This window comes from Bufo bufo, chromosome 8, assembly GCF_905171765.1.
Source record: "Bufo bufo chromosome 8, aBufBuf1.1, whole genome shotgun sequence".
In the NCBI taxonomy this organism is placed as follows: domain Eukaryota; kingdom Metazoa; phylum Chordata; class Amphibia; order Anura; family Bufonidae; genus Bufo; species Bufo bufo.
The window spans coordinates 30,264,248-30,290,920 of record NC_053396.1 but is presented as its reverse complement, the minus strand read 5'-3'; the positions used below and the strand labels follow the sequence as shown (position 1 = coordinate 30,290,920).

Below are 26,673 nucleotides of genomic sequence, written 5' to 3'. Positions count from 1 at the left end.
CCCGGGGTACTACCTTCAGCATGAATGTCCTGAGCACATTATGGAGCTAGCACCTTATTTTACATCTCTGTCTGTGAATGGTCCAGGGATACTTAATCCTTTTAAGTACAAACTGCTCTCAGGTTATAATTGTTAAACAAGGTCCACTGCCAACATTTCTCCGGGGTGACCTGAATTTTCTACAGGTCATGAAGAGTTATTAAGACGCAGCCGTCGAACGTCTAATACCTTTCAGCATAAATGAAAACATCTGTTTGTAAGTCGTGTCACAGCTGTCAGACTTTGCATCTTAAATTGTCTAAAGTGACACAAAATAGCCAAAAATTTGTCTGCGCTGTTGAGTAAGCATATCATCTCAGCGAGGCAGGAAATGGGAGAGTCGGTGATACCAGGGATCAGATGGCCGGCGTCTGGAGCACAAATGCTTCTGAATTAATAAAATGGGTTTTAACCGTTTCACAGCTGTAGTCTGCCGCCATGTTTCCGATGTATAAAAAGCACTGGAAATGTAATAAAATCTTTAAAATTGGCCGAAGTGCATGATGGGAGTTGTAGTTTCACAATAGCACGAAAGCCACAGGTGGGTGTCCACTGATCTAACGCTGACTGTTAAAGAGGTTCTCCAGGCTTGAGATATTGTTGAGCTATCCTCACGATTATGGAGCCTACTGCTTCCACTTCCCAAACAGTTACTGTGTGGCACCCCGAAACAGCTTACTGGTGGAGGTATCAGTCCCCCTACCATTCTGACATTAATGACCTCAAACATAGGCACGTTGAGGGGGTTTCCAAGACCTTTCTACTGATGACCTATCCTCTGGATAGGTCATCCGTATCTGATGAGTGGAGGTCTAACACTCAGGACACTACGGATAGAGCTATGTAGTTCCAGAGTCGGGGCTACTCTGAAAAAGCAGATTGACATGGTTGCAATATTTTGGACCCCCACCTATCAGATGTTGATGGCCTGACATGAGGATAGACCATGAATAGTAACAAAAAAATAAATAAAGTGGACAACCCCTTTAAGCATTTTCCAATGATATAAACATTTTGTAAGCGTTTACTGTATGCATGCATATTTCTGCTGATTGATGGAGGTATTTCATCCTTATAAGCATCCAGCTGGAAAGACAGAATCTTTAGCATTGGCTCTAAGAATGGAAAAGGAAATACCTAATTGATAATGTGTTGCAAAATGAGAACACTTATTAGGACATTTAAAGGTCTTTAAAGATTCTGAGACGTTCTTGCTGGAAGTTACATAGTTAATACAGTTGAAAAAAGACATTAAATCCATCAAGTTCTACCAAGGGATGAGTGAAGATGTGAATTTTAGCAAAGGGAAGTAAGACACTGATTTCTACACATTTTCATAAGCATTAATGTTATTTACTTTTAAGAATGAATCTAGGCTCTTTCTAAAACTGTCCCTGCTGTGACCGCGTCCTGAGGTAGACTATTTCATAGATTCACTGTTATTTCAATAAAGAAGCCTTGAAACCTGTGAAGAATGAACTTTTTCTTCTCCAGACGGAGGCATATGGAACAGCTTTTCACCATATTTTTTGTACATCCCATTTATATGTTTGTATAGGTTAGTCATGTCTCTTCTCAAAACCAAATACATTTACAGTATTTTTTGGACTACAAGACGCACCAGTGATATAATGGAGGAAATTAAGAAAACAAATATTTTCATCAGACCCCCAGCAAACCCCCAAACTCCATCACACCTTAGATCAGACCTCTATTCTTTCTTAGACATCAGATCAAAACCCTATTCCTCCGCAGACCTCAGATCAGACCCTCAAGCTCCATCAGACCTCAGATCAGACCCCCAAGCTTCATCAGACTTTTGTGTCAGACCCCCATTCCTTCTCAAATCAGACCCCCAAGCTCAATTAGACATAATGGAAGCAGTCATTAGCATTCGCAGTATTAGACGCACTGACATTTACCCCTGCTTTTGGGGGAAAGTTGTGTCTTATAGTCTGAAAATTATGGTAATTGTTTCCTCATAGCTAAGACCCTCCATGCCCCTGATCAGTTAAGTCTCTCTCCTTTGTACTTCTTCCATCTCCAGGGCATCCTTTCTATGGACTGGTGACCAGAACTGAACTGCATATTCCAGATCAGGCCACTCCAAAGCTTTGTAAAGTAATATTACAGCCTTGTCCCATGAGTCCATAAAGGAAGTATTTGTTGTAAAAAAAACTAATGAATTAAAATGGCAATGATGGAGGCAGAGATAGAACGCTTATGATTAGGACAGAGCAGAAGGAAGCAGTGAAATGTCATATGCCCCCCCACATCCTTCCTTCCTCGGCTCAGAGAGGACTAATAGGGAAGGATCTCCTAGGGGTGCAAATTTTTAAGCCCTCTGAACGGCACTTGTGGCGGTCATTTAGTGGGTGCACTTGAGCCCTCTAGTTTGGCATTGTATTAGGGGATTTTTGAGACAACTTAAGGCCTCATGCACACGACCGTTGTGTTCCGTTCCGCAAAATGGGGTTTCGTTGTTCCGTGATCCGTTTCCGTTTTTGTTTCCGTGTGTCTTCCTTTATTTTTGGAGGACCACCAGACATAGAGGAAAGCAAAAAAAAAGTCTGTCAAGTTTGCCATGCAAATGATAGGAAAAAATCAGACGCGGATGACAATCTTGTGTGCCTCCACGTTTTTTCACGGTCCCATTGACTTGAATGGGTCCGCGAACCGTTTTCCGTGAAAAAAATAGGACAGGTTATATTTTTTTGACGGACTGGAACCACGGATCACGGACACGGACGACAAACGGTGCATTAGCCGAGTTTTCAACGGACCCATTGAACGTCAATGGGTCCACAGAAAATCACAAAAAACGGAACAACAGACACGGAATAAAACAACGGTCATGTGCATGAGGCCTAATGCAGGTGATGCTGTGAGTTTCCAATTCATACATTTTTTGGAGGTAAAACAGGAACAGCAAAATGTGCGTAAGAATTACTCCAGAATTACACTTTCATGTGGAATACAGAAATTTGCTGGGCCTACATTCTCTTTAAAAGGACACTTATACCAGAAAAAATTTATTCACCTGTATAAACTATGGTAACTAAGTATGCTGCCATGTAGAGCGGTGCCCGGGGATCTCACTGCACTTACTATTATCCCCGGGCGCCGCTCCGTTCTCCCGTTATGCCCTCCGGTACCTTTGCTCTGTAAGTTATAGTAGGCGGGTCTTCCCTTGTCCTGTGGGCATCTCCTTCTCCTAGGCTGCAGCGCTGGCCAATCGCAGCGCACAGCTCACAGCCTGGGAGAAAAAAACCTCCCAGGCTGTGAGCTGTGCGCTGCGATTGGCCAGCGCTGCAGCCTAGGAGAAGGAGACGCCCACAGGACAAGGGAAGACCCGCCTACTATAACTTAAGAAGCAAAGGTACCGGAGCCTATAACGGGAGAACGGAGCGGCGCCCGGGGATAATAGTAAGTGCAGTGAGATCCCCGGGCGCCGCTGTACATGTCAGCATACTCAGTTACCATAGTTTATACAAGTGAAATGTCCTCTTTAAATTCATATTCATAGAAAACAATACTTAGCTGATTTTCCTTTTTCATTTCAGAAGTACTATCCCATTGAAAATTAAATATAAAATGTTTTCCTTCGATAGCAGTTAGCACAGATGGCAGATAGGTAAATCATTGTCAGTTTAACCCCTTCCCGACATATGACGTAATAGTATGTCATGGCAGCAAGTGACTTGCTGCATTTTGACGTACTATTACGTCATGGTGATCGGGCGGGCACTGGAGCGGTGCGCTCCTGATCACTGCAGGGGCCCTGCAGTCCCTGATAGCCAGGCCCCTGCTGTATCCGCTGGCATCGCTGTAAAAGCCGTTGCCGGCGGATTAACCCCTTCTATGCGGCGGGTGAGGGAGCCCAATTAGCCCCTACATAAGAAAATCACTCGAAAAATAAAAAAAACTATAGCTCTCAGAACATGGAGACAATAAAACATAATTTTTTTGTTTCAAAAATGCTATCATTGTGTTAAATTGAAATAATAATAAAAAAAAAAGACATCTTGGGTATTGCCGTGTCCGTAACAACCTGCTCTATAAAAATATCACATGACCTAACCCCTCAGATGAACACTGTAAAAAAATTAAATAAAAACAATGCCAAAAAAGCCATTTTTGTCACCTAATATCACATAAAGTGTAACACCAAGCGATAAAAAAGGCGTATGCCCCCCAAAATAGTACAACTCAAACCGTCACCTCATCCCACAATAAATGAGACTCTACCTAAGACAATAAAACAGCTATGGCTATCAGACTATGGAGACACTGAAACATCATTTTTTTGTTTCGAAAATGCTATTATTGTGTAAAACTTAAATAAATGAGAAAAAGTATACATATTAGGTATTGCCACGTCCGTAACGATCTGGTCTATAAAAATGTCACATGACCTATCCCCTCAGGTGAACGCTGTAAAAATAAATAAATAAAAACTGTGCCAATTTTTTGGTCACCTTGCCCCATAAAGTGTAATAAGGAATGATCAAAAAATCATATGTACCCAAAAATGGTACCAATAAAAACATCAACTCTTCCTGCAAAAAACAAGCCTTTGCACAAGATGATAGGCAGAAAAAAAATGGCGATCATAAAATGGAGACACAAAAACATAATTATTTTTTCAAAAATGCTTTATTGTGTAGAACTGAAACAAACAAAAAAAGTTGATATATTTGATATCATTGCGTCCATAACAACCTGCTCTATGAAAATAGCACATGATCTACCCTGTCAGATGAATGTTGTAAAAAATAAAAACTGTGCCTAAACAGCCATTTTTGGGTTACCTTGCCTCACAAAAAAAACAAAAACATAATATAGATCAATTAAAAATCATATTTACCCCAAATAGTACCCCAATGCTGAGAGGCAACTGGAATAAAACTACAACATGCTGCATTTTTTGTCCGTCCGCCTCTCTGCATGTTTGCCGTACTGCAGCCGGAACCTCCGGCCCGCCTTCATTATAGTTAATGGGGCCGGAGTGGACTTCCACCAGCACGGTGGACTTGCAGTAGCACGGATCTGGCAGGCTGTTCCCCCACCGGAACAGCCTGCCGGATAAGGCTACTGCTAGTGTGAAAGTAGCCTAAACAGTCTCGCTTGACTTCGTTACCCAGACCATTCACTCAGACCAGAGAGGGAAGGGGATGAGTGACTCAACTAGAGCATCACACATTACACAGAGATACATGGAGGGCTCTTCTGCGGGCATCTTAATCTTGGCTTCTCAAGAGAACAACAGAGCTTTCATACTGTTATCCCAATTCTACGCCAGAACAGTGGACTTGCAGTAGCACGGATCCGGAAGACTGTTCCCCCACCGGAAGAGACTGCCGAAAAAGGCTACAGCTAGTGTGAAAGTAGCCTTAGAGATTAGAGAACCAGGACAGGTAGTGAGTTAAAAATATTATATCCCGAACACCATCCACCCCCTTTTTTTTTTTTTTTTTAAGAAAAAATAAAAATTACTGTATTTTCTGCACCATAAGACGCAAGTGGAAATGCATCTTATGAAGCGAATACTAATGAGCACTTCCATTATGGAAGCTTTCATTAGTACACAGTAGGACTGGGGAATAGTGCTTCTGGTGCTGGCTTTTCTCACATCTCCCCTGAAGAGCGTGCTGGATCTCCCAAGTGGTGGCGCTGTCCGGAGCAGGAGAGAGAAATTCTTTTTTTTTTAATTGTATTTCTGATCTGAGGTCTGATAAGGATTGGAGGTCTGATGAGGATTGAGGGTCTGATGAGAATTGTTGGTCTTATGAGGATCGTGGCCCTGATCTCTGGTCTGATGAGGATTGGAAGTTTGATTTAGGAGTCTTATCTGAGGTCTGATGAGGATTGTGGGTCTGATCTGATGTCTGATGAGGATTGTGGGTCTGATCTGAGTTCTGATGAGGATTGTGGGTCTGATCTGAGTTCTGATTAGGATTGGGGGTCTGATCTGAGGTCTGTTGAGGATTAGGGGTCTGATCTGAGGTCTGTTGAGGAGTGGGGGTCGGATCTGAGGTCCATGAGGATTGAGGGTCTGTTCTGAGGTCTGATGAGAATTGGGGGTCTTATGAGGACTGTGGCCCTGATCTGAGGTCTGATGAGGATTGGGGGTCTGATCTGAGGTCTGATGAGAATTGGGGGTCTGATCTGGGGTCTGATATGATATGAGATGAAGATGATGAGATGAGATGATGAAAAATATTTTTTTCTTATTTTTCTCCTCTGAAACCTAAAAAGGTGCTTCTTATGTTCAGATGCGTCTTACAGAGTACAAAATAGGGTCCAGGGAATATTTCCGTATAGACTGTTAATCTGTGCTAAGAATTTTTGATGAGAGCATCCCTTTAATGCCCCTGTTCTAGTTGTTGAATTGACTAAATCCACTCATTTTAAGTGTATCCATGATCATTTAGCCAGCATGTACATTGCCTTAAATAATTTGCCCCGTACCTTACTATTCCATTATTGAAAATGGGGCCAAGCTGTTTGGCAATTCCATAAATCATTCCTATCCTAAATTGCCTCCAACTTTTTGCCTTTTTTTTTCTTTTTTGACGACCGCTTGCTGCTTCAAACTAATAAGAAACAGTAATAAAACGTTTTTTATTACTTCTTTTTCCTGTAATTTTCTGCATTGCTTTGTCTCCGTTTACAATTCCAAGGTGTCTATGGGGCATATGGGAGCCGGCAGTGTAAGTTATTGCCAAGGTATTGTACCACTAAAAAAAAATAAAAAATGAGGAGCACTGCCCTGGCCTCGCCGGGTCTGAAGAGTTAAGTTGCTGTCACATTAATGCCCTAAGCTTTTCCCTGCATATCTCACCTCCACTCCTCCATAATGGGAGCAAAATTGCATTTCTAAACATTTGAACTGCGGGTAACCAACACCTCACTAAACTGATCTCATTCAATTGCTTCAATTTAGCAGCAGGATTTTTCCCCCCTTCCCTTTAGCACATTACCTTAGAGCTGAGTGATGTTGATAAGGCCCAGGCCTGAAAAATTGGATCCCTGATAAGGGGTCCTGTTATCAGAAGGTGGTGGTGTGAGGGGGGGGGTGGCACCGTTCCTCATTTCCATTTAGATGACTATTGATTATTTATTTATCCCGGCAAAGTGAGCCTCGCTTCCAATCTTATCTCAGCCACCGCTTGTCAGCAGAAAAGAGAGATAGAGTTTACAGACATCACTATCGCAGATAAAAGTTACACTGGGCCTTTTCTTCCCTTTTTTAATCCTTGACTGAAAGGATAACTTTTTCCTCCAAACAAGAAGTGACGGCGTGGATTTTCCAGCGTGATTCCTGACAGCCGGCCACATGTATTTATAGCGCAGACACCCCATTTTTACCAGATTTTATTTTATTTTATTTTTCCATTTGCTTTGACCGTGATAGTTTCTTAATCCGTATTTTCGTTTCTTGCCGGATTCACCAATTCCAGTCTAAACACAATGGCTGATTCGTGCACAGTGTGGTCCGTTCTCAAGCTGATGGTCCATCAAGAGCCATAGCTAAATTTTTTATATACATATTATATTTCAAAGGGGTTTTTCCAGAGAGATTATTTTATCTAAAAGAAGGAGGTCACCAAAATTTGCTAAAAATGAAAATTAAAGAGGTATTCTGGTTTTAAGGATTCGATTTATTTAGAGAATAGGAAGTTGAACAATTTTCTAATATTTAGAATTTTGCTTGCAGACCTTTTATTATATCCGTAAGTTGCCTCTCCCTTTAGAAAAAAAATGATATGGCCCATTTTAGTCCTGTAAAATACATCAGTAGGAGAGCTGGATAGGACTAACCATGGTGTCAGTTATGGGAGCTGTCAAAAGACTGTGACCTGGCTTTCAGTTAAAAGGGGATATCCAGGAAATGATAATGATGACCTATGCCGGTACCCCGCCGATCATCTTTGTCAGAGAGCCAGCACGTTCACCGGAGCTCTAGTGAACGCAGCAGGCTCCCAGCAGTTCACCAAGTACAACGCTGTACATAGTATAGCGGTTGCAGCTCATCCCTATTCACATCAATGGGACTGAGCTGCAACTAGGCCATAAGAGCAATTTACGTTGACGTCACATGGCCTAGGAAGAGGCAGCGGTGCTCACGGAGCATCTGGCCTCTCTTAACAGCTGATCAGAGGCGTTCCCGGGAGTCAGACCCCCACCGATCTAACATTGATGACCTACCTGAGGATAGGTCATTAATATTATTTCTAGGATAACCCCTTTAACTGACCAGGTGTCTAACAGGTAAATATTTCTTTATTCAGGAGTAGAACTTACAGAGTATTAAAACCTGCAGCAGTATCTCATCATGTCTGTCAGTGTCTGTGTAGAAACAGATCTGTGTTATATTTTTTTCCCCACTAAATTTTATTAACAATATGACATCACCTAGAGACAGGCAGCCATTTTACAACATCACTTACAGACAGGCAGCCATGTAAATACATGCAGTAATGTAGCTACTGCAATAACCACAATAAAAATCATGATTCCGCTACTAGTCCTATTTACTTATCACATAAATGTGTCTTGTCTGCTGACCCAGCACATGTATGTCATGTAACACTGTTGCTTACTGAATGTCAGGGATTATATGATATGAAGATCATCACATGACTGATGTCATGTTTCAGTTAGGCCATGGATTCATTACACAGGACAGATACATGGGCTATACCATTCCACTGTATATAGGGGTCACCACCTAATATAAGAAAGATATAAATGCAGAATTTTAAGGGTTTCTGTCACCACATTTTTCAATATTAAACAGGCTGACATAATACATGTGCCAATGTCACCTGAATTGAACTCAATTTTTTTCTTCTGTGTGCCCCCGTTTTTGTAAAATTTTTATTTTTATTATATGCTAATTAGCCTCTAGAAGCGTTGCACCTGCTCCTAGAGGCTCCGTTCACCCACCTCTTTCCACGCCCTTCTACACTTGATTGACAGGGCCAGGCTAGCGGTATCCTCATGCCGGCCTTGTCTGCCAAGAAAATCTCGCGCCTGCGCCATCCTGTTCAGCATTTGGCGCAGTGAGGGGAAAGACGCTCGCCGGCTTCCTCACTTCGACGTATTCGGTGCAGGTGCAGTGAGGCAGCTGGCGAAGGTCTTCCCCTCACTGTGCCTGCGCCGAATACTGAACGGGGCAGTGCAGGTGCGAGATTTCCCTGGCAGAAAGGGTCGGCAGGAGGAGACCAATGCTGGCCTGGCCCTGTCAATCAAGTGTAGAAGGGCGTGGAAAGAGGTGGGCGAACGGAGCCTCTAGGAGCAGGTGCAACGCCCCCCCTGCTTCTAGAGGCTAATTGGCATATAATAAATGTAAAAATGTAACAAAAACGGGGGCAGACAGAAAAAATAAATAGTAGAGTTAAATTCAGGTGACATTGGCACATGTATTATGTCAGCCTGTTTAATAGTGAAAAATGTGGTGACAGAAACCCTTTAAATACATGTACAGGGAGTGCAGAATTATTAGGCAAGTTGTATTTTTGAGGATTAATTTTATTATTGAACAACAACCATGTTCTCAATGAACCCAAAAAACTCATTAATATCAAAGCTGAATATTTTTGGAAGTAGTTTTTAGTTTGTTTTTAGTTTTAGCTATTTTAGGGGGATATCTGTGTGTGCAGGTGACTATTACTGTACATAATTATTAGGCAACTTAACAAAAAACAAATATATACCCATTTCAATTATTTATTTTTACCAGTGAAACCAATATAACATCTCAACATTCACAAATATACATTTCTGACATTCAAAAACAAAACAAAAACAAATCAGTGACCAATATAGCCACCTTTCTTTGCAAGGACACTCAAAAGCCTGCCATCCATGGATTCTGTCAGTGTTTTGATCTGTTCACCATCAACATTGCGTGCAGCAGCAACCACAGCCTCCCAGACACTGTTCAGAGAGGTGTACTGTTTTCCCTCCTTGTAAATCTCACATTTGATGATGGACCACAGGTTCTCAATGGGGTTCAGATCAGGTGAACAAGGAGGCCATGTCATTAGATTTTCTTCTTTTATACCCTTTCTTGCCAGCCACGCTGTGGAGTACTTGGACGCGTGTGATGGAGCATTGTCCTGCATGAAAATCATGTTTTTCTTGAAGGATGCAGACTTCTTCCTGTACCACTGCTTGAAGAAGGTGTCTTCCAGAAACTGGCAGTAGGACTGGGAGTTGAGCTTGACTCCATCCTCAACCCGAAAAGGCCCCACAAGCTCATCTTTGATGATACCAGCCCAAACCAGTACTTCACCTCCACCTTGCTGGCGTCTGAGTCGGACTGGAGCTCTCTGCCCTTTACCAATCCAGCCACGGGCCCATCCATCTGGCCCATCAAGACTCACTCTCATTTCATCAGTCCATAAAACCTTAGAAAAATCAGTCTTGAGATATTTCTTGGCCCAGTCTTGACGTTTCAGCTTGTGTGTCTTGTTCAGTGGTGGTCGTCTTTCAGCCTTTCTTACCTTGGCCATGTCTCTGAGTATTGCACACCTTGTGCTTTTGGGCACTCCAGTGATGTTGCAGCTCTGAAATAAGGCCAAACTGGTGGCAAGTGGCATCTTGGCAGCTGCACGCTTGACTTTTCTCAGTTCATGGGCAGTTATTTTGCGCCTTGGTTTTTCCACGCGCTTCTTGCGACCCTGTTGACTATTTTGAATGAAACACTTGATTGTTCGATGATCACGCTTCAGAAGCTTTGCAATTTTAAGAGTGCTGCATCCCTCTGCAAGATATCTCACTATTTTTTACTTTTCTGAGCCTGTCAAGTCCTTCTTTTGACCCATTTTGCCAAAGGAAAGGAAGTTACCTAATAATTATGCACACCTGATATAGGGTGTTGATGTCATTAGACCATACCCCTTCTCATTACAGAGATGCACATCACCTAATATGCTTAGTTGGTAGTAGGCTTTCGAGCCTATACAGCTTGGAGTAAGACAACATGCATAAAGAGGATGATGTGGTCAAAATACTCATTTGCCTAATAATTCTGTACAGGGTGTATATAAGAAAAATGTACGATTTCCTGTTATATAAATAAAAAAAATAAAAAAAAATGGAATACTCCTTTAAGTATTTCTCACCTCCTTCAAATGCTGCTCCAGTCTCTCCACTTCCTGTCTCGGCTTGACATGCCAAAAATACCAGAAAAAGCCACACTTACCCAATCGCTGTTTGAGGCGCTGTTGAGGCTACTTTCACACTTGCGTTTTTGCCTGATCCTGCTGGGATCGCCAAAAACGCTTCCGTTATTGATAATACAAGCTGCTGCATCCGTTATGAACGGATCCGGTTGTATTATCTTTAAAATAGCCATGACTGATCCGTCATTAAAACCATTGTAAGTCAATGGATGTGGGATCCGTTTTCTATAGTGTCTGAAAAAACTGATCCGGCACCATTGACTTGCATTGTGGTCACGCTGGATCCGTTTTGCTCCACATCCCATGCCGGACAGAAAACCACAGCTTGCTGCGGTCTTCTGTCCGGTATGGGAATGCAACCAAACGGAACGGAATGCATTTTGGAGCATCCCGTTCTGTTCTATTCAGTTTTGTTCCCATTGACAATAAATGGGGACAAAACGGACGCGTTTTTCTCCAGTATTGAGATCCTCTGCCGGATCTCAATATTGGAAAATGTAGACGCAAGTGTGAAAGAAGCCTAAGGCCTGTGATTGGCTGAACATGCCTTTCTTGGCATGTCAAGCAAGGACAGCAAAAGGGACCAGAGCAGCAGGAGATTGGTGAGGGATAATAATCTTTTTTTTATTTTTAAAATATCTTGCCATTTTTATTCTCACTTTTTTAATGCGTCCCTGGAAAAGCCTTTCAACAGAATGGATCAGGTTTTCTGGGATTGTTGTAATGTAAAGATTAAAAATTGCCAACAAAGTGCAAAAAGATTTGTGCACAAATGTCACCGTACCGATCCCACACCAGACTCTTTTTGTTCCAGTGTTTACTCCAGTGTGATGTCCGTTGTAGAGACCAGGCAATGGACTGCTGTGGCCTTAGCCATCACATCAAGGCCGCCACAGGGGAAGGGTAATATACTTTGTCAGCTGCTCAGATTCATGGCTGGTTGGTGCTACCTCAGAACCTTACATGGTAGCTCTGGCTCATAGAGGGGGATCACAAGTGTGGGACCTCAACCCCCCCCAATTCATTCTTAATTAGACATACTTGTAAAGGAGTGTAATGAACCTTTATGTAAATTCCTTAAAGAGGACCTTTCATTACGATAAAAAATCTAAACTAAGCATACAGACATGGAGAGCGGCGCCCAGGGATCTCCCTGCACTTACTATTATCCCTGGGCGCCGTTCCTTTCTCCCGGTATAGGCTCCGGTATGTTCAGATTTTTGGCTTAACCGGGAGGAGCCTGCTCTTGTTCTCCTGGGCGTCTCCTTCTCCCAGGCTATGAGCTGAGTGCTGCGATTGGCCAGCACTCCAGCCTGGGAGAAGGAGACGCCCAGGAGAACAAGAGCAGGCTCCTCCCAGTTGAGCCCAAAATCTGAAGATACCGGAGCCTATACCGGGAGAACGGAGCGGCGCCCAGGGATAATAGTAAGTGCAGGGAGATCCCTGGGCGCCGCTCTCCATGTCTGTATGCTTAGTTTAGATTTTTTTTATTGTAATGAAAGGTCCTCTTTAATATCTCTGCTTGCTTATTTCAGCCAGGTTAAATGACCCGACTATGACTTGGCCGAAGCCCCCAATCTCTGCAGGACCAGTCGTTGATATAATGTGTATGTTGACCGCAGTTGCAGATGCCAGGAGAAATGAGGGTCGGGCTGTTAGAGTTCAACATGCCCGATCCTTTTTGTTCTGCTGCCAGTGGTGTCTAGCAGTGGCTTTCCTCCCTCTTCACGGTCAGAAACATGGTTACCATGTTTCAGTTATTCTTCTTTGCGCTGAACACAACATCGGTACTAATCTCCTTGGGTAATTTGTACCAAACTCTCAGTGTGAAGCATTAGGTCTGTATGGGGTTTCAGCCTCAGGATGTAAACACACTGACGGCAAGCCAAGTTCTTGGTGAAGAAGTAAAAAAAAAAATTTAAGGAAGCTGTCTAATGATTATACTTTTGTTACTGAGACTGGACAGCCCCTTTAATAGATCGCTACCAAAATGGGTGACTCCACATTCAGTCTTGCAGTTGCTATTCATTTCAACACCAGCGGCTTAGCTATAGGGGGAGCCTAAGTAGCAGTAGAACTTGTACCCTGGTAGATGAGGGGACCCCCGCCACCTAAAGAGACACCAGCATAATGAATGGCACATGATGGGTATGGCGCCCTGTTCGATATTTAGCATTGCGGACCAGGAGCTTTAAGTTACCGCTCTTTCGATGACCATAGTCCAGCCTGAGCGGCGGCAAAATGCTTGAAGATCGTTGACGGTCACTTTGATGCTGATGGGACATGAATTTAGTTTTGTAGAAGGATTTGTGCCGCCTGCTCCGGCAGTCTACATCCAGCTATAGAATGATTTGCGGAATATGGAGGCCCCCCCCTCCGAGCAATCATTTATTAAACACGTTAAGCTGCAGCATTACAATACGTGCTCTTTTTCGGCGCTCGGCCAGTAGTGGACCTTGGCTGTGTGAGCCCATAGCTAAATCTGCTTGTGACCCAGAACATGGCGTGCTTGTGCAGTAGATCAATCATTGCGGCCAGCTCTCTCCTGACGGCCGTATTACTGCCGCACATAAACGCCTCCCGCTGCCACATAAACAAACTTGTTTCCTCTCAGGCCGCTGACATTTTTAAGGTCTCTGTAAAGGGTACAGGAGGCCTGCGGTCCTCTGCGTGGTGTCACAGGGAGACCCCAGTTCAGCTCTAGCAATAAATGCTGCAATGTAGGAACTCCCTAGAGGCTGCGAGATGTTTAACCTCTTCCATCTGCGCTCGCTAGAAATGTGTTCATTTTCTGTCAGTCCAGTCCAGGCAGTGTATTTAGTGTCCTCTATTATTTTTTCTGCCAATTAAAAGCAGATAGCGATAAATATTTATTTTTTTTCAAATTTTTTATTTATTTTCAGATTGAACATTTTTTTTAATTCTAATTTTCTATTCAGTATCATGGGGGCAGCCATCTTGCCTGAGCTGTTGTGAACAGCCTGTAGAGATATGCTTTACAGAAGCCACCATGTGCCACTTGCAGAATAATCCGGAGGCGACTTCTATGGGAGAGTTTTCTAGATATGCTCTGTGACCAGTACAGAGGTCATTGTACAGGGAAGGGGAGTAGATAAGCTGTAAGTTCACATGTTGTAAATGGTGGATTCTGTGTTATCTATACAGACGTGTTATTTTTCATAAAAATGGTGCCTTGAATGAGAAATAAATGAATAGTAAGTGATTCCTACAGAACAGGAATTCTCAATATATTATTATTGTGTAGTGAGGAAACTTGATTGAAACAATAGGTAATTTTCTGATGTCACATTGCCCTTAATGCCCTCTTTATGGCATCTATAGCGTTTGAGTGGAGTGAATATGGGGGATGCTGATGGGCACTACATCTGCAGTGACCCAGGGGATCACTGCTAAAAGTGAATTAATGTTGTACTCTTTTCCCATGCACTATTAATATGGTTATGTATGGGCAACAAATAGTTAACACTGGCAGTCTTAGCCCAAATTCCAGGGGGGTAGGCTGGTCCCACCTCCTGGGCTTGTTGAGTAGAGAGTGTCTAGTCATTTAAGCAAAAGACAATGTGTGTATTTGTGAGCTCCTGAAAAGCAGGCACAAAGAGAAGCCTCCTCCAGGAAAACGCCAGACTGAGAGAATAACCCTGAGATAGAGTTTTATGCCTCCGTTTGACGTGTACGTTAGAAAATAAAAGATACAAAAACACAGCATACCACTTTCTTGTATTCTGCAGAGTTTGGTAAAAAAAAAAAAAAAAAAAGTATAATTTTTTTTTTTACCATGGGTAAAAAAGTATCTTTTCTTAATTTTTTTTTTACAATGGAACTCTGTGGTGAATGGATGCCACTGTATGGCATTAGTCTGAGGCATCCATTTAAGGCCTCATACACACGGCCTTAGGTAATCGCTCATTTATGGCAACCGACTTTACTGCTTCAGCACCCACCTGTCATGACCGGCGTGCCGATCACATACGTGACGCAAGGGGAGGGAAAAGGGAAGGCCCTGTCCAAGGGAGAGGGAAAGGTGGTGACCCCTGACTCACCTTGCGGCTGGCACCTGACTGCCCTGACGTCCCTAGACGGGTTCCTCACCCGTACGCCGATCACGTGCCTAAACCCTGGCTTTCCCTGAGATGAGCCCTACGTAGTGAATAGGGCGGTGGGAACACTAGTCCGCACCACTAACACTAAAGGAAAACACCAAGGAGAGGACAGACAATACAGACAAACATATAATCCCAGGTGGGCGACAACAGTGGACAACAAAGCCCAACAGGGATCCGGAGGGTAACGTTCTGGAACAACAACCAGGGAACACAGCTACACAGCTCCAGTGGGTCAGTATAGAAGTCCAGGCAGGAAGCTCTATATCTGGCAACCAGAGAAGTGGGAGAGGGGAATATAAGGAGGTTGGGAGTGCTGGACAAGAAACAGCTGAGGAGAAGAAGCTACGGATCCCTGAGTGAGACAAAAAGGGTTGCAAGGCAAACCCAGAAAGCTACCATAAAGAAACAGCACTATCTTTATACATAGAGCGCGCAGCCACCCGCTGCGACTTCCTGACCCCGGGTATAATGGAGTCAGGCGTGGCTCTTGACACCCTCGTGACACCACCACACTTTGGGACAGACTAGCCATCCAGATCTGATATATGCACCACACTGCCTGGGAATTGCAGAAAAAGTTAAAGGGGGTTGTCTCGCCTCATTCATTGGTGGCATATCAATCTGCCAGCCACCACGCTGGCACTGCACATCAGCCTCTCTGTTTTCTTCATATTTAATATCCAAGATATATGTTAGGAGATGTATAAATGGGTCAAACCATGAAATTTCAGAGTGTTTCCCAATCCCAGTCGCAAATCAACAATGTTCTTAAAGGGGTTGTCTGATTTCAAATGCCTTATTAACAGCTACAAAGAGTATCTCTTAGTCAGGAGGACACAACATGATCATGCTGGATGCGAATAGTCCATAGATTTTTTTTTAATGAGCACCATGTAATGCTTAACTTCCCCTGTGGTGGCGCTGCAGAGGAGTAGAAGTGGTTTCAGCAGCATGGCAACCTGCGATCAACTTATTTTTAACAATAAAAGGGATTGTCCAGATCATATTGCCGTTTCCTGTCTATGCCTATTATAAGCTTCCCAGGTATATTTTAAGGGGGGAAAAAAACTTTTATGATGTCTTAGCAATACATCAAAGGCTTTGTGTGGAGAGAACCCTACCCATTTTTGCAAGGAGGAGAAAGTAGCACTCACATTGAGCACTCTCTTTCCCAGCTTTCTTGGAAACCTAGAAATGAACCGAAGAGGACTTTTTCCATTGTTCCCCGATGATAAATGACTACTAAATTATATACAATAATTATTAAAAGCTATAGAAAAATGTGTGCAAATATATAGGTGAAAATTAAAAACTACTAAAGGGGGGGGGGTGCTTTTGAATCATCTCTACAGTGAGTGCATTCAGTGATACATAAATTGGAAGTACTTTGGGTAATAAAAAGCATATAAATCCAATGATGTTTACAATATATAATAAAAATCTTGTTTGTGATCATATATTATGCATAGAACAGATGGCGCCAAGTTATTGAGACAAATAGTGCAGGTCTGGCGTTCAGGCACAGCTCTCTACATATGTCCTCTTGCTGAGTGACTGAAGGTGGGATGGCATGAGGTGGCACACTTTCCATGCCATCGTGATATAAGGCTTACCCTGCTGCAACGGTGTAAATGAACGATTACAAGCAATCGGTCCTCAGTACTACAAGTCGCCATCTTACATTCGACTGATTCAGAAAGTAAGTGGATTGGAATGTCGCACGAATTCCTCCAGCTATAGGAGAAAAGGGGTGGCCCATCGCCATCATTGATATGCTATGCATGTCCGAGATGGGAATACCCCTTTAAAAAGGACCTGTTCTCTCTCCTGAATATGTCTACTTTAGTAACCACCTGCATTCCTCATGTAATAACAATTCTGGAAACTCTTTGAGATAACTCTGTTGTTCCATTCCTCTATTATTCCTACTAGAAGTTTATTAATGAATTCCCAGCATATTAGATAAGATAAGTCTCAGCAGAGGCGTTTAGCTACCTTTTATCTACCTTCTATAGAAATAAAAATGTCTTAGCTGGCCATACACATACAGGTAAGAGTTGGTTAGAGAAAGCAACTTTGACCATTTCAGCTGCCAGTGTCTTTAAAGTTTATATGCAGATGATCTTCGCTAGACCTGGCGGGAGACCACCAACTGCCCAAAAAAGGTGACCTGTCACGTTTGAATTTTTAAGTTTTGTTGATGGAGACCCATATATATCGCCGTCAGCCGATTATGGACAGTTATTTTTCTTAAAGGGAAACTATTGCTTAAATCATGTTTTTTTAAATGTTAAACTGTAAGAAGGCACCTGGAATCATCGTGGATGGAAGGTATGTGTCACCAAGGTTTCTGGCCTCAGTGAAGTAAGAGCCGGTATTTTATGTGTCAGCATCAGCTATTGCTAATTGACACCGTGAGATTTAGCATGGCTGTCATAGCTGATCTGGGACGGCTCTTACTGGGAGTAGTCAAAGTGCTGGGTGGGTGACTACTCCCCATGTTCCAGGCCGGGTTTTGCCAGGCATAAAAACCAGCCAGCACTGCCAGGTGTGGTGGATTTACCTCCCTCTGACAGTGGAGCTCAGGAGTCTGTGTGCTGTGAACTGAGGGCTGTGCTGGGATTTAAGGTTTGAGCCGGGCTGGAGGACTCAGGCCCTTCTAAAGGCGAACAGGCCGACTATGGACTCGATGAGGCTGAACGGCTAACAGTGTGTGAAATAACACCCAGGAGAAAAGGTGACTTTGATTGTTTATGGACTTTCCTTGTGTGTGAACAAACACCAAGCCACCTGCGTTTTGTTATACACCAATGTGTGAATAAACACCGTTGCTTGATTCAAGAACCGTGTACTTTGCCTCTATACTGCATCCGCTAGTCCTAACTACCAGAGCGAATCCCCACTTAAAGCGAACCTTTCACCTCATTTTCACCTTATAAACCAGCAACAGTACCTTATAGATTATCTTGAGTGTGTTGTTATGCATGTTAGTGCCGCTTTCCTGGGCTCTTTATACTTCAAAAAATCGTCTTATAATCTTCACATTCTGTGCTCCAACAGTCATGCAAACAGTCAAGGGGGTAGCCCTTCCATCTCCTCTGGCCGTACCGCCCCTGCCCTAACCCCTCCTCTATGCTCCTAACTGACAGCCGGCTCAGTCGCCGGGACGGCGCTTCTGAAACCTGCGCATGCGCCGTCCTCCTGATTCGCCGCGCAATCCCGTCTTTCTTGCTGACAAAAGCGCGATCATGTAAGAGAATCGCGCATGCGCCTTACGCAATGCCGGCCTGTCTGCTCTCCCTCCCGTGCGCGCGCTCCACTATTGTGAGCAAGAAAGACGGGATTGCGCGGCGAATCAGGAGGACGGCGCATGCGCAGGTTTCAGAAGCGCCGTCCCGGCGACTGAGCCGGCTGTCAGTTAGGAGCATAGAGGAGGGGTTAGGGCAGGGGCGGTACGGCCAGAGGAGATGGAAGGGCTACCCCCTTGACTGTTTGCATGACTGTTGGAGCACAGAATGTGAAGATTATAAGACGATTTTTTGAAGTATAAAGAGCCCAGGAAAGCGGCACTAACATGCATAACAACACACTCAAGATAATCTATAAGGTACTGTTGCTGGTTTATAAGGTGAAAATGAGGTGAAAGGTTCGCTTTAAACCTATACTTTTTTTAGAATTTTGGGTGTGTTTATTTATTTATTTATTTTTTTAACATTTTACATTTCTCTATTTAAAACAAAATGTTTAAAATCCTGCAATTTTTGAACTGGCCTCTAGGCCTAATAATAGGTTGTGATTTCCTCTTCTTTGAAGGTAACTTTTTAGTAGCCATCTTGTTATCATCACGGACAGAACTTCAAGGACATGTAACACCTCTATATTGATAACACAGGGTCCACCATTTATAGTAGGTGATATCACCGCTTATCTGCTCCAACCTGACCCTGCACAGGTCACAGGGCATGCCTAGAAAACTTTCCCATAGAAGTCAATGGTGTCAGCTTCTGTCCATTGTGTCTTATGGCCAGTGGGCTGCTTTCAAAGAACAGGAAGTCTTGACATATTTTAGGCCTAGTGGGTAGCGTGAAACTGCAGTATTTGGGTATTTTTATTAAAATATAGATAGTGACATGGAAAAATGAAAAAAAAAAATCTAAAATTCAAAATATATATATGTTTAAAGAGGACCTTTCACCACTCCTGACATTCCTGTTTTGATAGCTTCATGCATTCCCCATGTAATAACAATTCTTATGGCTCTATGTTGTGCCATTCCTTTATTATTTCTACTAGAAATTCTTAATTAATTGCTATTAGCCTTCAGTAAAGGTACAGAGGGGAGGTAACCAGTTGGGGGGTGTCTACCTGCACAGTCTGAACATGGCAGCACTGATTGGACAAAGTGAGGTAACCAGTTGGGGGTGTACCTGCACAGTCTCATTTGTCCAATCAGTGCTGCCATGTTCAGACTGTGCAGGTAGACACCCCCAACTGGTTACCTCCCCTCTGTACCCTTACTGAAGGCTAATAGCAATTCATTCATAACTTCTAGTAGAAATAATAGAGGAATGGCACAACATAGAGCCATAAGAATAGAGGCTCCAGAATTCTTATTACATGGGGAATGCATGAAGCTAATAAAACAGACATGTCAGGAGCGGTGAAAGGTCCTCTTTAACATAAAAACTTGTTTTAACCTCACATTAAAATTGGAAAAAACTTTTTTATTGTAGATTTTTAATATGTGTTTGCAGTAAATCTTGTTGGTGCACAACTCGGGGGACACCATTGCATTTTTAACCCTTTAGTCACATAATTAAATTTAGCCTTAAGGACCAGTAACATTCCCCCTCCCCTTTGTATTCCAGCAGTCATAACCTTTACATTTTTTCTTCTAATTTTATTTTTATTTTTTGGGATTAGTTATAGTTTTTTTTTAGGAACCATTTTGGGGTATTTATAGATAAGTAAATAACTTTTATTATTTATTATTTTATTTTAAGGGTATTTTATTTTAAAGATATAAAAAAATGCAATTTTAACATTATTTTGTGGAATTTATTTACGGGTTCACTGTGGTCACTACAATTAAGATAATAACACATTGCTCCCCCTCCTCCACCAGACTGAAGCGTAGATAGGGGCTTTGTATTGTTTGAAAGTTGGCATTCTAAGCTTTCAAACAATACCAGAATGACAACATTATCTTCCCTACATTGGAAGATATCGCTGTTAGAAATCAGGATGCAGTGAATACAGCTGAAAGTGAAAGCAGGTTTTACCTGCAATTATTCCAGACTTGATTTCTAGCTGCTCCCAATCAGGAGATATCAGCAGCTAAAGCAGCCCCCCACTTCTGCCGGAGCCCACCTATGGCAGAACAGTTAAGTACTTTTCCCACAGCCGGAGCTGAGTTCGGCAAAATAGTTAGGTGATTAAGGCTACATTCACACGACCCTAAGTATTTTGTGGTCCACAAAACACGGATTCGCTAAAGAAAACAGATGAAATCCGAATTGCATCCGTTTTTTTTTGCGGATCCATTGTAACAATGCCTGTCCTTGTCCACAAAATGGACAAGAATAGGACATGTTTTATTTTTTTGCGAAACGGACATACGGGACATCTGTATCTACAGTCTTATATATACAGTATATGTAAATTACCATATTTCATTAAATTTCTCTTATGTTTTTTATCTTCTAGGCCCTCAGTATCGACTAGAGAAGCAGAACCAGCCAAACGTGCCTGTGGATCTTGATAGTACACTGGAAAGTCAGAATTCCCTGGAGTTCTGCCTGGTCAGAGAGAACAGTAAGTATTTGCACCCCGGTGACCGTGCACGCTCTCACATCTTCTTGCTAGGAGAACATGCCCATAGCCTGTGATTGATTGACTCCTTCTGTATATAAGAATCAGTTTTTTGGTTATCATGCTCATGACGGATCTTTCTTGAGGGCCTGACTCCAGCGCTGCTGAAATGAGAATCTCTAGATAACTGATGAGGGGGTCATGAGCAGATGGAAACGGAATACATTTTAGTATATGGTTTGTTTGGCCCATGCTTTATTCAGCTGGATTAACACTTTACAGTTTTGACCCATTTAGCTCATTTGTGATAAAACGAGCTTCGTGAGGTATGAAGTGGGTAAGCCTCACAGTAGCTGGGACCTCCCCATATATACTCATGAGATAAGTGTCTCAGCTATCTTTCCCGATCCCACTGTACGCATGCTTGCACAGCTCTGTGGAGCATGCACGTGTTGGGGAGAAAGCTCTGTGGACAAAAGGATCAGGCGTATTGTAATTTAAAGGGGTTATCCTGTGGATAGGTCATGAATATCAGATCACCAGGCTTCTGAGTCCCCGAGCTGTCAGAAGAAGTTGGACGGACGCTCCATGAGCACTGCGGCCTCTTCCTAGGCCATGTGACGTCACCATACATCGGTAAAATGGCCTAGTTGCAGCTCAGCTCCATTGAACTGAATGGGGCTGAGCTGCGACACCAAGCACAGTCGCTATACAATGTACTTGGTAAGCGGATGGGAGTCCGCAGCGCTCACTAGAACTGCAGTGAGTGTGGCGGCTCCCTAAAGCAGCTGATTGGCGGGCGGCCTGGGTCTGTGATAATGATGACCTTTTCTGAGGATTTCCTGGATGACCCCTTTAACTGTAGCATAGTTTGTAAGGCTGAGATATCCATCCATCCAGTTTAGCTTGTAATCCTGCAAAGTTGATCCAGAGGAAGGCAAACAAACAGTGGTGTGGGGAGAATCGGGAGGTCCTCATACACATTAGATAATCAGCCGATCCCATGGACATCAGCAGGTTCCTGTGACGGTTATCTAGAAATGCCAGCTTAGTGTTATGGCTACTTCACAAACTGCACAGTAGCGCTTCCGGACATCCATTGTGCATGACCCTATTCACTTTGGGGTAGGGGAGATCCCATAGGTCAGACCCCCCTCAATCATAATGTTATGACATATCCTAGGAATACACCATAATGTTCTACAATGGAAATGCTCCCTTTAATTGTGTTACAAATTAAAATTTGCAGCGTTTAGCTCTTAATGTCACACATAACAGGTAGCACTGTGTCTGCGATTCTGTATCCATATCATTAACCACAAACCAAATTATGTATTATGCAGAATGCATTGTCTGCCCCCACATCTTTATACAGAGCCGGGCCCTGTGCTCTTCCCCCAAATATGCTGGAGATTTACAAGCTCAGAATCCAGCCCTTTCCACCCTCTAAAATACAAGTCATGCAGACGAGCGTCCTTTCCACGGCTAATTGAATTTTATATCCCGCCGCTTGCTTTCTGTGATGCTCCCCTCCTCATCTTATCATTAACAACTAATTAGTATTCAAGGGAAATTGGTCTTAATATATTAAAATTGGTTAAGTGCCTTTAGACCTGTTTGAAAAGCCAATGTCTTATTGGAAGCTGTGACTGGGGACTGTGTTTGTAATTAATTGAATTACAATTAAGAATTTTCATTACGCAAAATACTAGTACATTAAAATAATAAGGCATCATGTTTTCTGTCTGTTAAACTTCTCTTCTTGCCAGAAGCCAGGCTATGTGCAGTACGTAACATTGGCGACGGCGTACATTTCGTAGACCTGGGCAGGTATGGAAGGTCATGTAACGTCCAGGTCATTTATCACCATCATAACTCATGAGCTTCTGCTCATCTGACTGTTGAGCCGTTAGATTCAGCAATTCTTCATAAAGGCATTCCCGATAGCACAGTTCTTTGTGTTATACGCTGATATGATGTGGACCCTGTTGACCAAAGCTGCTTTGGTGCCCTCTAAACAAAGGAGTTTTCTAGGACCTTTCCTGGTGGGATCTTCAGGTTGTGGTCCTTGGAGTAGTCACCTATTGGTGATCGCCCCTCTGATACTGGATGAGAGTAAGCCGATATGATAATGCAAGAATGTGTTTCCACAGATGAGATTGTGGTCCCGATCCACGGGATTGGTGGTGAATATCTGATCGGTGGCACCTCCACCGTTCACAAGCACAGGGGCTCCGAGACCCAATTTCTCTTCTGTGCACAACTGCAGTTTGGCAGAGTTTGAATGGAGTGGCGATCAAGCATGTGCACTACTCCTCCAGTCTAACTAAACACGACGTTCAGTGTGGCAGAATAGGTAGAAAACACTTGTTCATCGTGTGATTGGCATCTTTCATCAGGGTGAAAAATGCCCGATAATTGGCAGAACATCTCCCTGTGTAATCAGGTATGTGCTGCTGATCATCTACAGAAGAGAATGATGGAGGAACGACTGCAGTAGGAATGTTTTTTCTCTGATTCAAAGTTTGCATCGGCCTATGTAATCAGGCGGTGTAAACAGGCGCCAATGGATGATTATTATCCATCGGCGCTCGCGCTGCCCGAAGATCAGACAGTGTAATACCACCCTTAGGCTACATTCACACGTCAGTATTTTTCTATAATCCGATTTTCTGTCCGTTTTTTGCGGATCCGTTGTTCCTGAAAATGTTTCCGTATGTCATCCGTTTTTGCGGATCCGCAAAAAACGGAAACATGTATAAATTTCAATAAGCAAATAAAGTTGTTTGGATTTCTTGAAAAAAAAAATAAAAAAATTAAAATGTAATTTCCAGGAACGGATTCCGTATAAAACGGATGACATACGGAATGACATCCGTATGTCTTCCGTTTTTTGCGGATCCATTGACTTTGTATTGTACCAGGATCCGATTTTTCAGGAAAAGAATAGGACATGTTTTATATTTAAACGGACACGCGGAACGGAACAACGGAAACGGACAGCACACATTGTGCTGTCCGTTTTTTTCCAGGACCCATTGAAAATGAATGGGTCCAGATCTGGTCCAGATCTGTTCCAGAAAAAATGGAACAGATCAGGAAAGAAAAAACGGACGTGTGAATGGACCCTTAGGCATAGTGAAATCCAACTGACCAATTCTGCTCTCTCGCCCAATGGTTGGCTGGTCCCACCAAAATCCGTTGGTTCAGTTGACATTCGTCCGAAGTGTATGGCCACCTTAAGAGTTGAATGACAGTAACAGAGCAGTCCTAGTCAGGACATGGGGCATACGTAGTTAGGCAATGGCAGGAATCACACAGGCCCAAGATTATTACTTGGGACACAGCCCAGAGTGTTATTTCAGCAGGATACTCATGCAAGGGGGACTAAAATGTCCCAGCATTCCTTGCTAGCTTAGTGTCGGCACAGATCTGTAGTCTTTAGACCAAGTTCTGTGCAGTAATCTGATATGGAAAATGGTGGCTGTCCAACTCTATTATAGGAGCCCAGCTAATCTCAGAAGGATGTGTCTGACAACAAAGCCTGTTGACTGTTTCCAATGACAACCAGAACTGTGGTTACCCCTCACAACTATAATAGAGGCTGTAACTCAGGATCTGTGTGAGATATGTAAAGCATTGGTTTCACATAGTCACTCAGCTCTTTAAATATATATACAGTATACTGTCCAATATTCTTCCAAGATGGAGCCATAACATTGACTTGAGGATAGCAATGATCCACATGATCCAAATCACAACCCAACTTCTGCAAACAAGTATTATGATTCAGTGTGATGACCAAGCAGAGATAGGACTCTGGAGACAATTCTTGGTTTTTCTATAAGTATTAGGCCTCCGCGTATGTCCTACGTATAGGGGTTGTCGTTGTGAAGACAACCCCTTGTTATGTAGAAGCTGCCCAATGATCAATAGGCTGGCTTCTCTGAATCCTCTATGTGGGGTCACATGGTGACCTATTAAACATATAGCCAACCATGTTACACATAATGTGCCAGGTCTGCCAGTCTCTGGCTCCTTGAGCGGGGTCACAAGTGGGTAACCCACCTCCTAGGGCATATAGATTAGTGTTAATCTCAACCCCTTTAAGAATTAACCAGTGTTAAACTGTAACTGTTTCAGTTTATTTTTAATATTGTGTGGGGACAGGGATGTTAAACATTTTTGTAATATACTTTATTAGAGAAAGATGTTTCTTTGTTCTAGAAAACAGATTATAAAAAGTTTTCTTAGCAAAGCTCTAACTGAGCATTGCTAAGAAGAGTCTGTCTTCAGTCTTCAGTTCTATGGAACGCTGAAGATGCCTGTGTTTAACATACAGAGGCGTCCAGCCTGCGTTTTGTCACTACCCCGGTCCCTGACTATGTACATGTGCTCTAACTACCACTGCCCATCTCTCTGGCTTTTGATGCGTTACACACACAGGCATTTTCAACGCTCAGTAGAACTGAAGACTGAAGACAGACTCTTCTTAACAACACTCAGAGACTCTTCAAACTGAAACAACAGTTACCCTGTTCAGACTCAGTAGTCAGTGGATTCAGTAGTGTTAGGGCTCATGCAAACGGCCGTGTCCGTATTGTGGCCCGCAAACAGCAGGTCCGCAATACACGGGCACCAGCCATGGTCTAAGTTCTTTTTTTTTTTCAGTGTGGACGGATCACGGATAGATCAATGCGGTCCCCAAAGCACAAAACGGACGATTAACAGCCGTGGGCATGAGCCCTTAGGTTGATTCTAGGACAGATGGCATTGTTTCTGATGGCAGTTGAACTAGTAGCCGCGCTTACTCTTTTCCTTGTGACCTGTGGAGCCTGAGCAGATCGAAATCTTCATGTTATTACGCCGCCGCACATTTTTGTCGTTTGCATTATTTGTTGTCTTTTACCTCAATACTTAATCATTTCCGGCTCTTTTCCCGTCCAGCGTTATTGCGGCATAGTAGCATTTTCTGAATAAATGATATTAGTTCCATACATAAAGGCGAGCTTATTTGCTCTCATAGCACACGGCACTTCCATTTAAAGAAAACAATGACGTCTTCATTAATCTGCCTCTGAAATCCAGAGATTGTGGCTTTTAGGTCCTGCATTAGCCAGTGCAGCCAGCGGCGTGTCACGCTGTCTCCGAAAGAGGCTAAATCAATGTTTCTGCCATATTTTATGCAGCACTTTATTTAAAAGCATCTGACTGATTATTTCCCGGCTCCCAACGCTGGCATCGCGGGGGCTATATTTAAACAAAATCCGTCAGAAACCTTCATTTCCAAATTGGTTGCGGTCCAAAATATCATAAAAAAGGCCGGGAATGTCTGGCATTTTGTAGTGTTATTCTCAAAGTAATTGACGTTTTGGCTTAATGAACGGTTACCTTCATTATAACTAATAGCTTCAGGAAAAAAAACGGGTGTTGGTAAAGAAGGATATATGAGGTCGATAATGGGGCCAGTGGCAGCTTTATGGGAAAAAGTTGTTAAAATCCCC

General features: G+C 43.0%; 1 protein-coding gene across 2 annotated transcripts in view; it reads left to right on the top strand.

Moving 5' to 3' along the window:
• MAPKAP1 (MAPK associated protein 1) overlaps positions 1 to 26,673 on the top strand; it is a 176,781-nt gene that overhangs the window by 111,194 nt on the left and 38,914 nt on the right. For both annotated transcript variants that reach the window (XM_040442681.1, XM_040442680.1), the window contains exon 8: positions 21,065 to 21,172. In XM_040442681.1, coding sequence (XP_040298615.1) covers positions 21,065 to 21,172 — 108 coding nt within the window. The remainder of the gene's footprint in view (positions 1 to 21,064; positions 21,173 to 26,673) is intronic.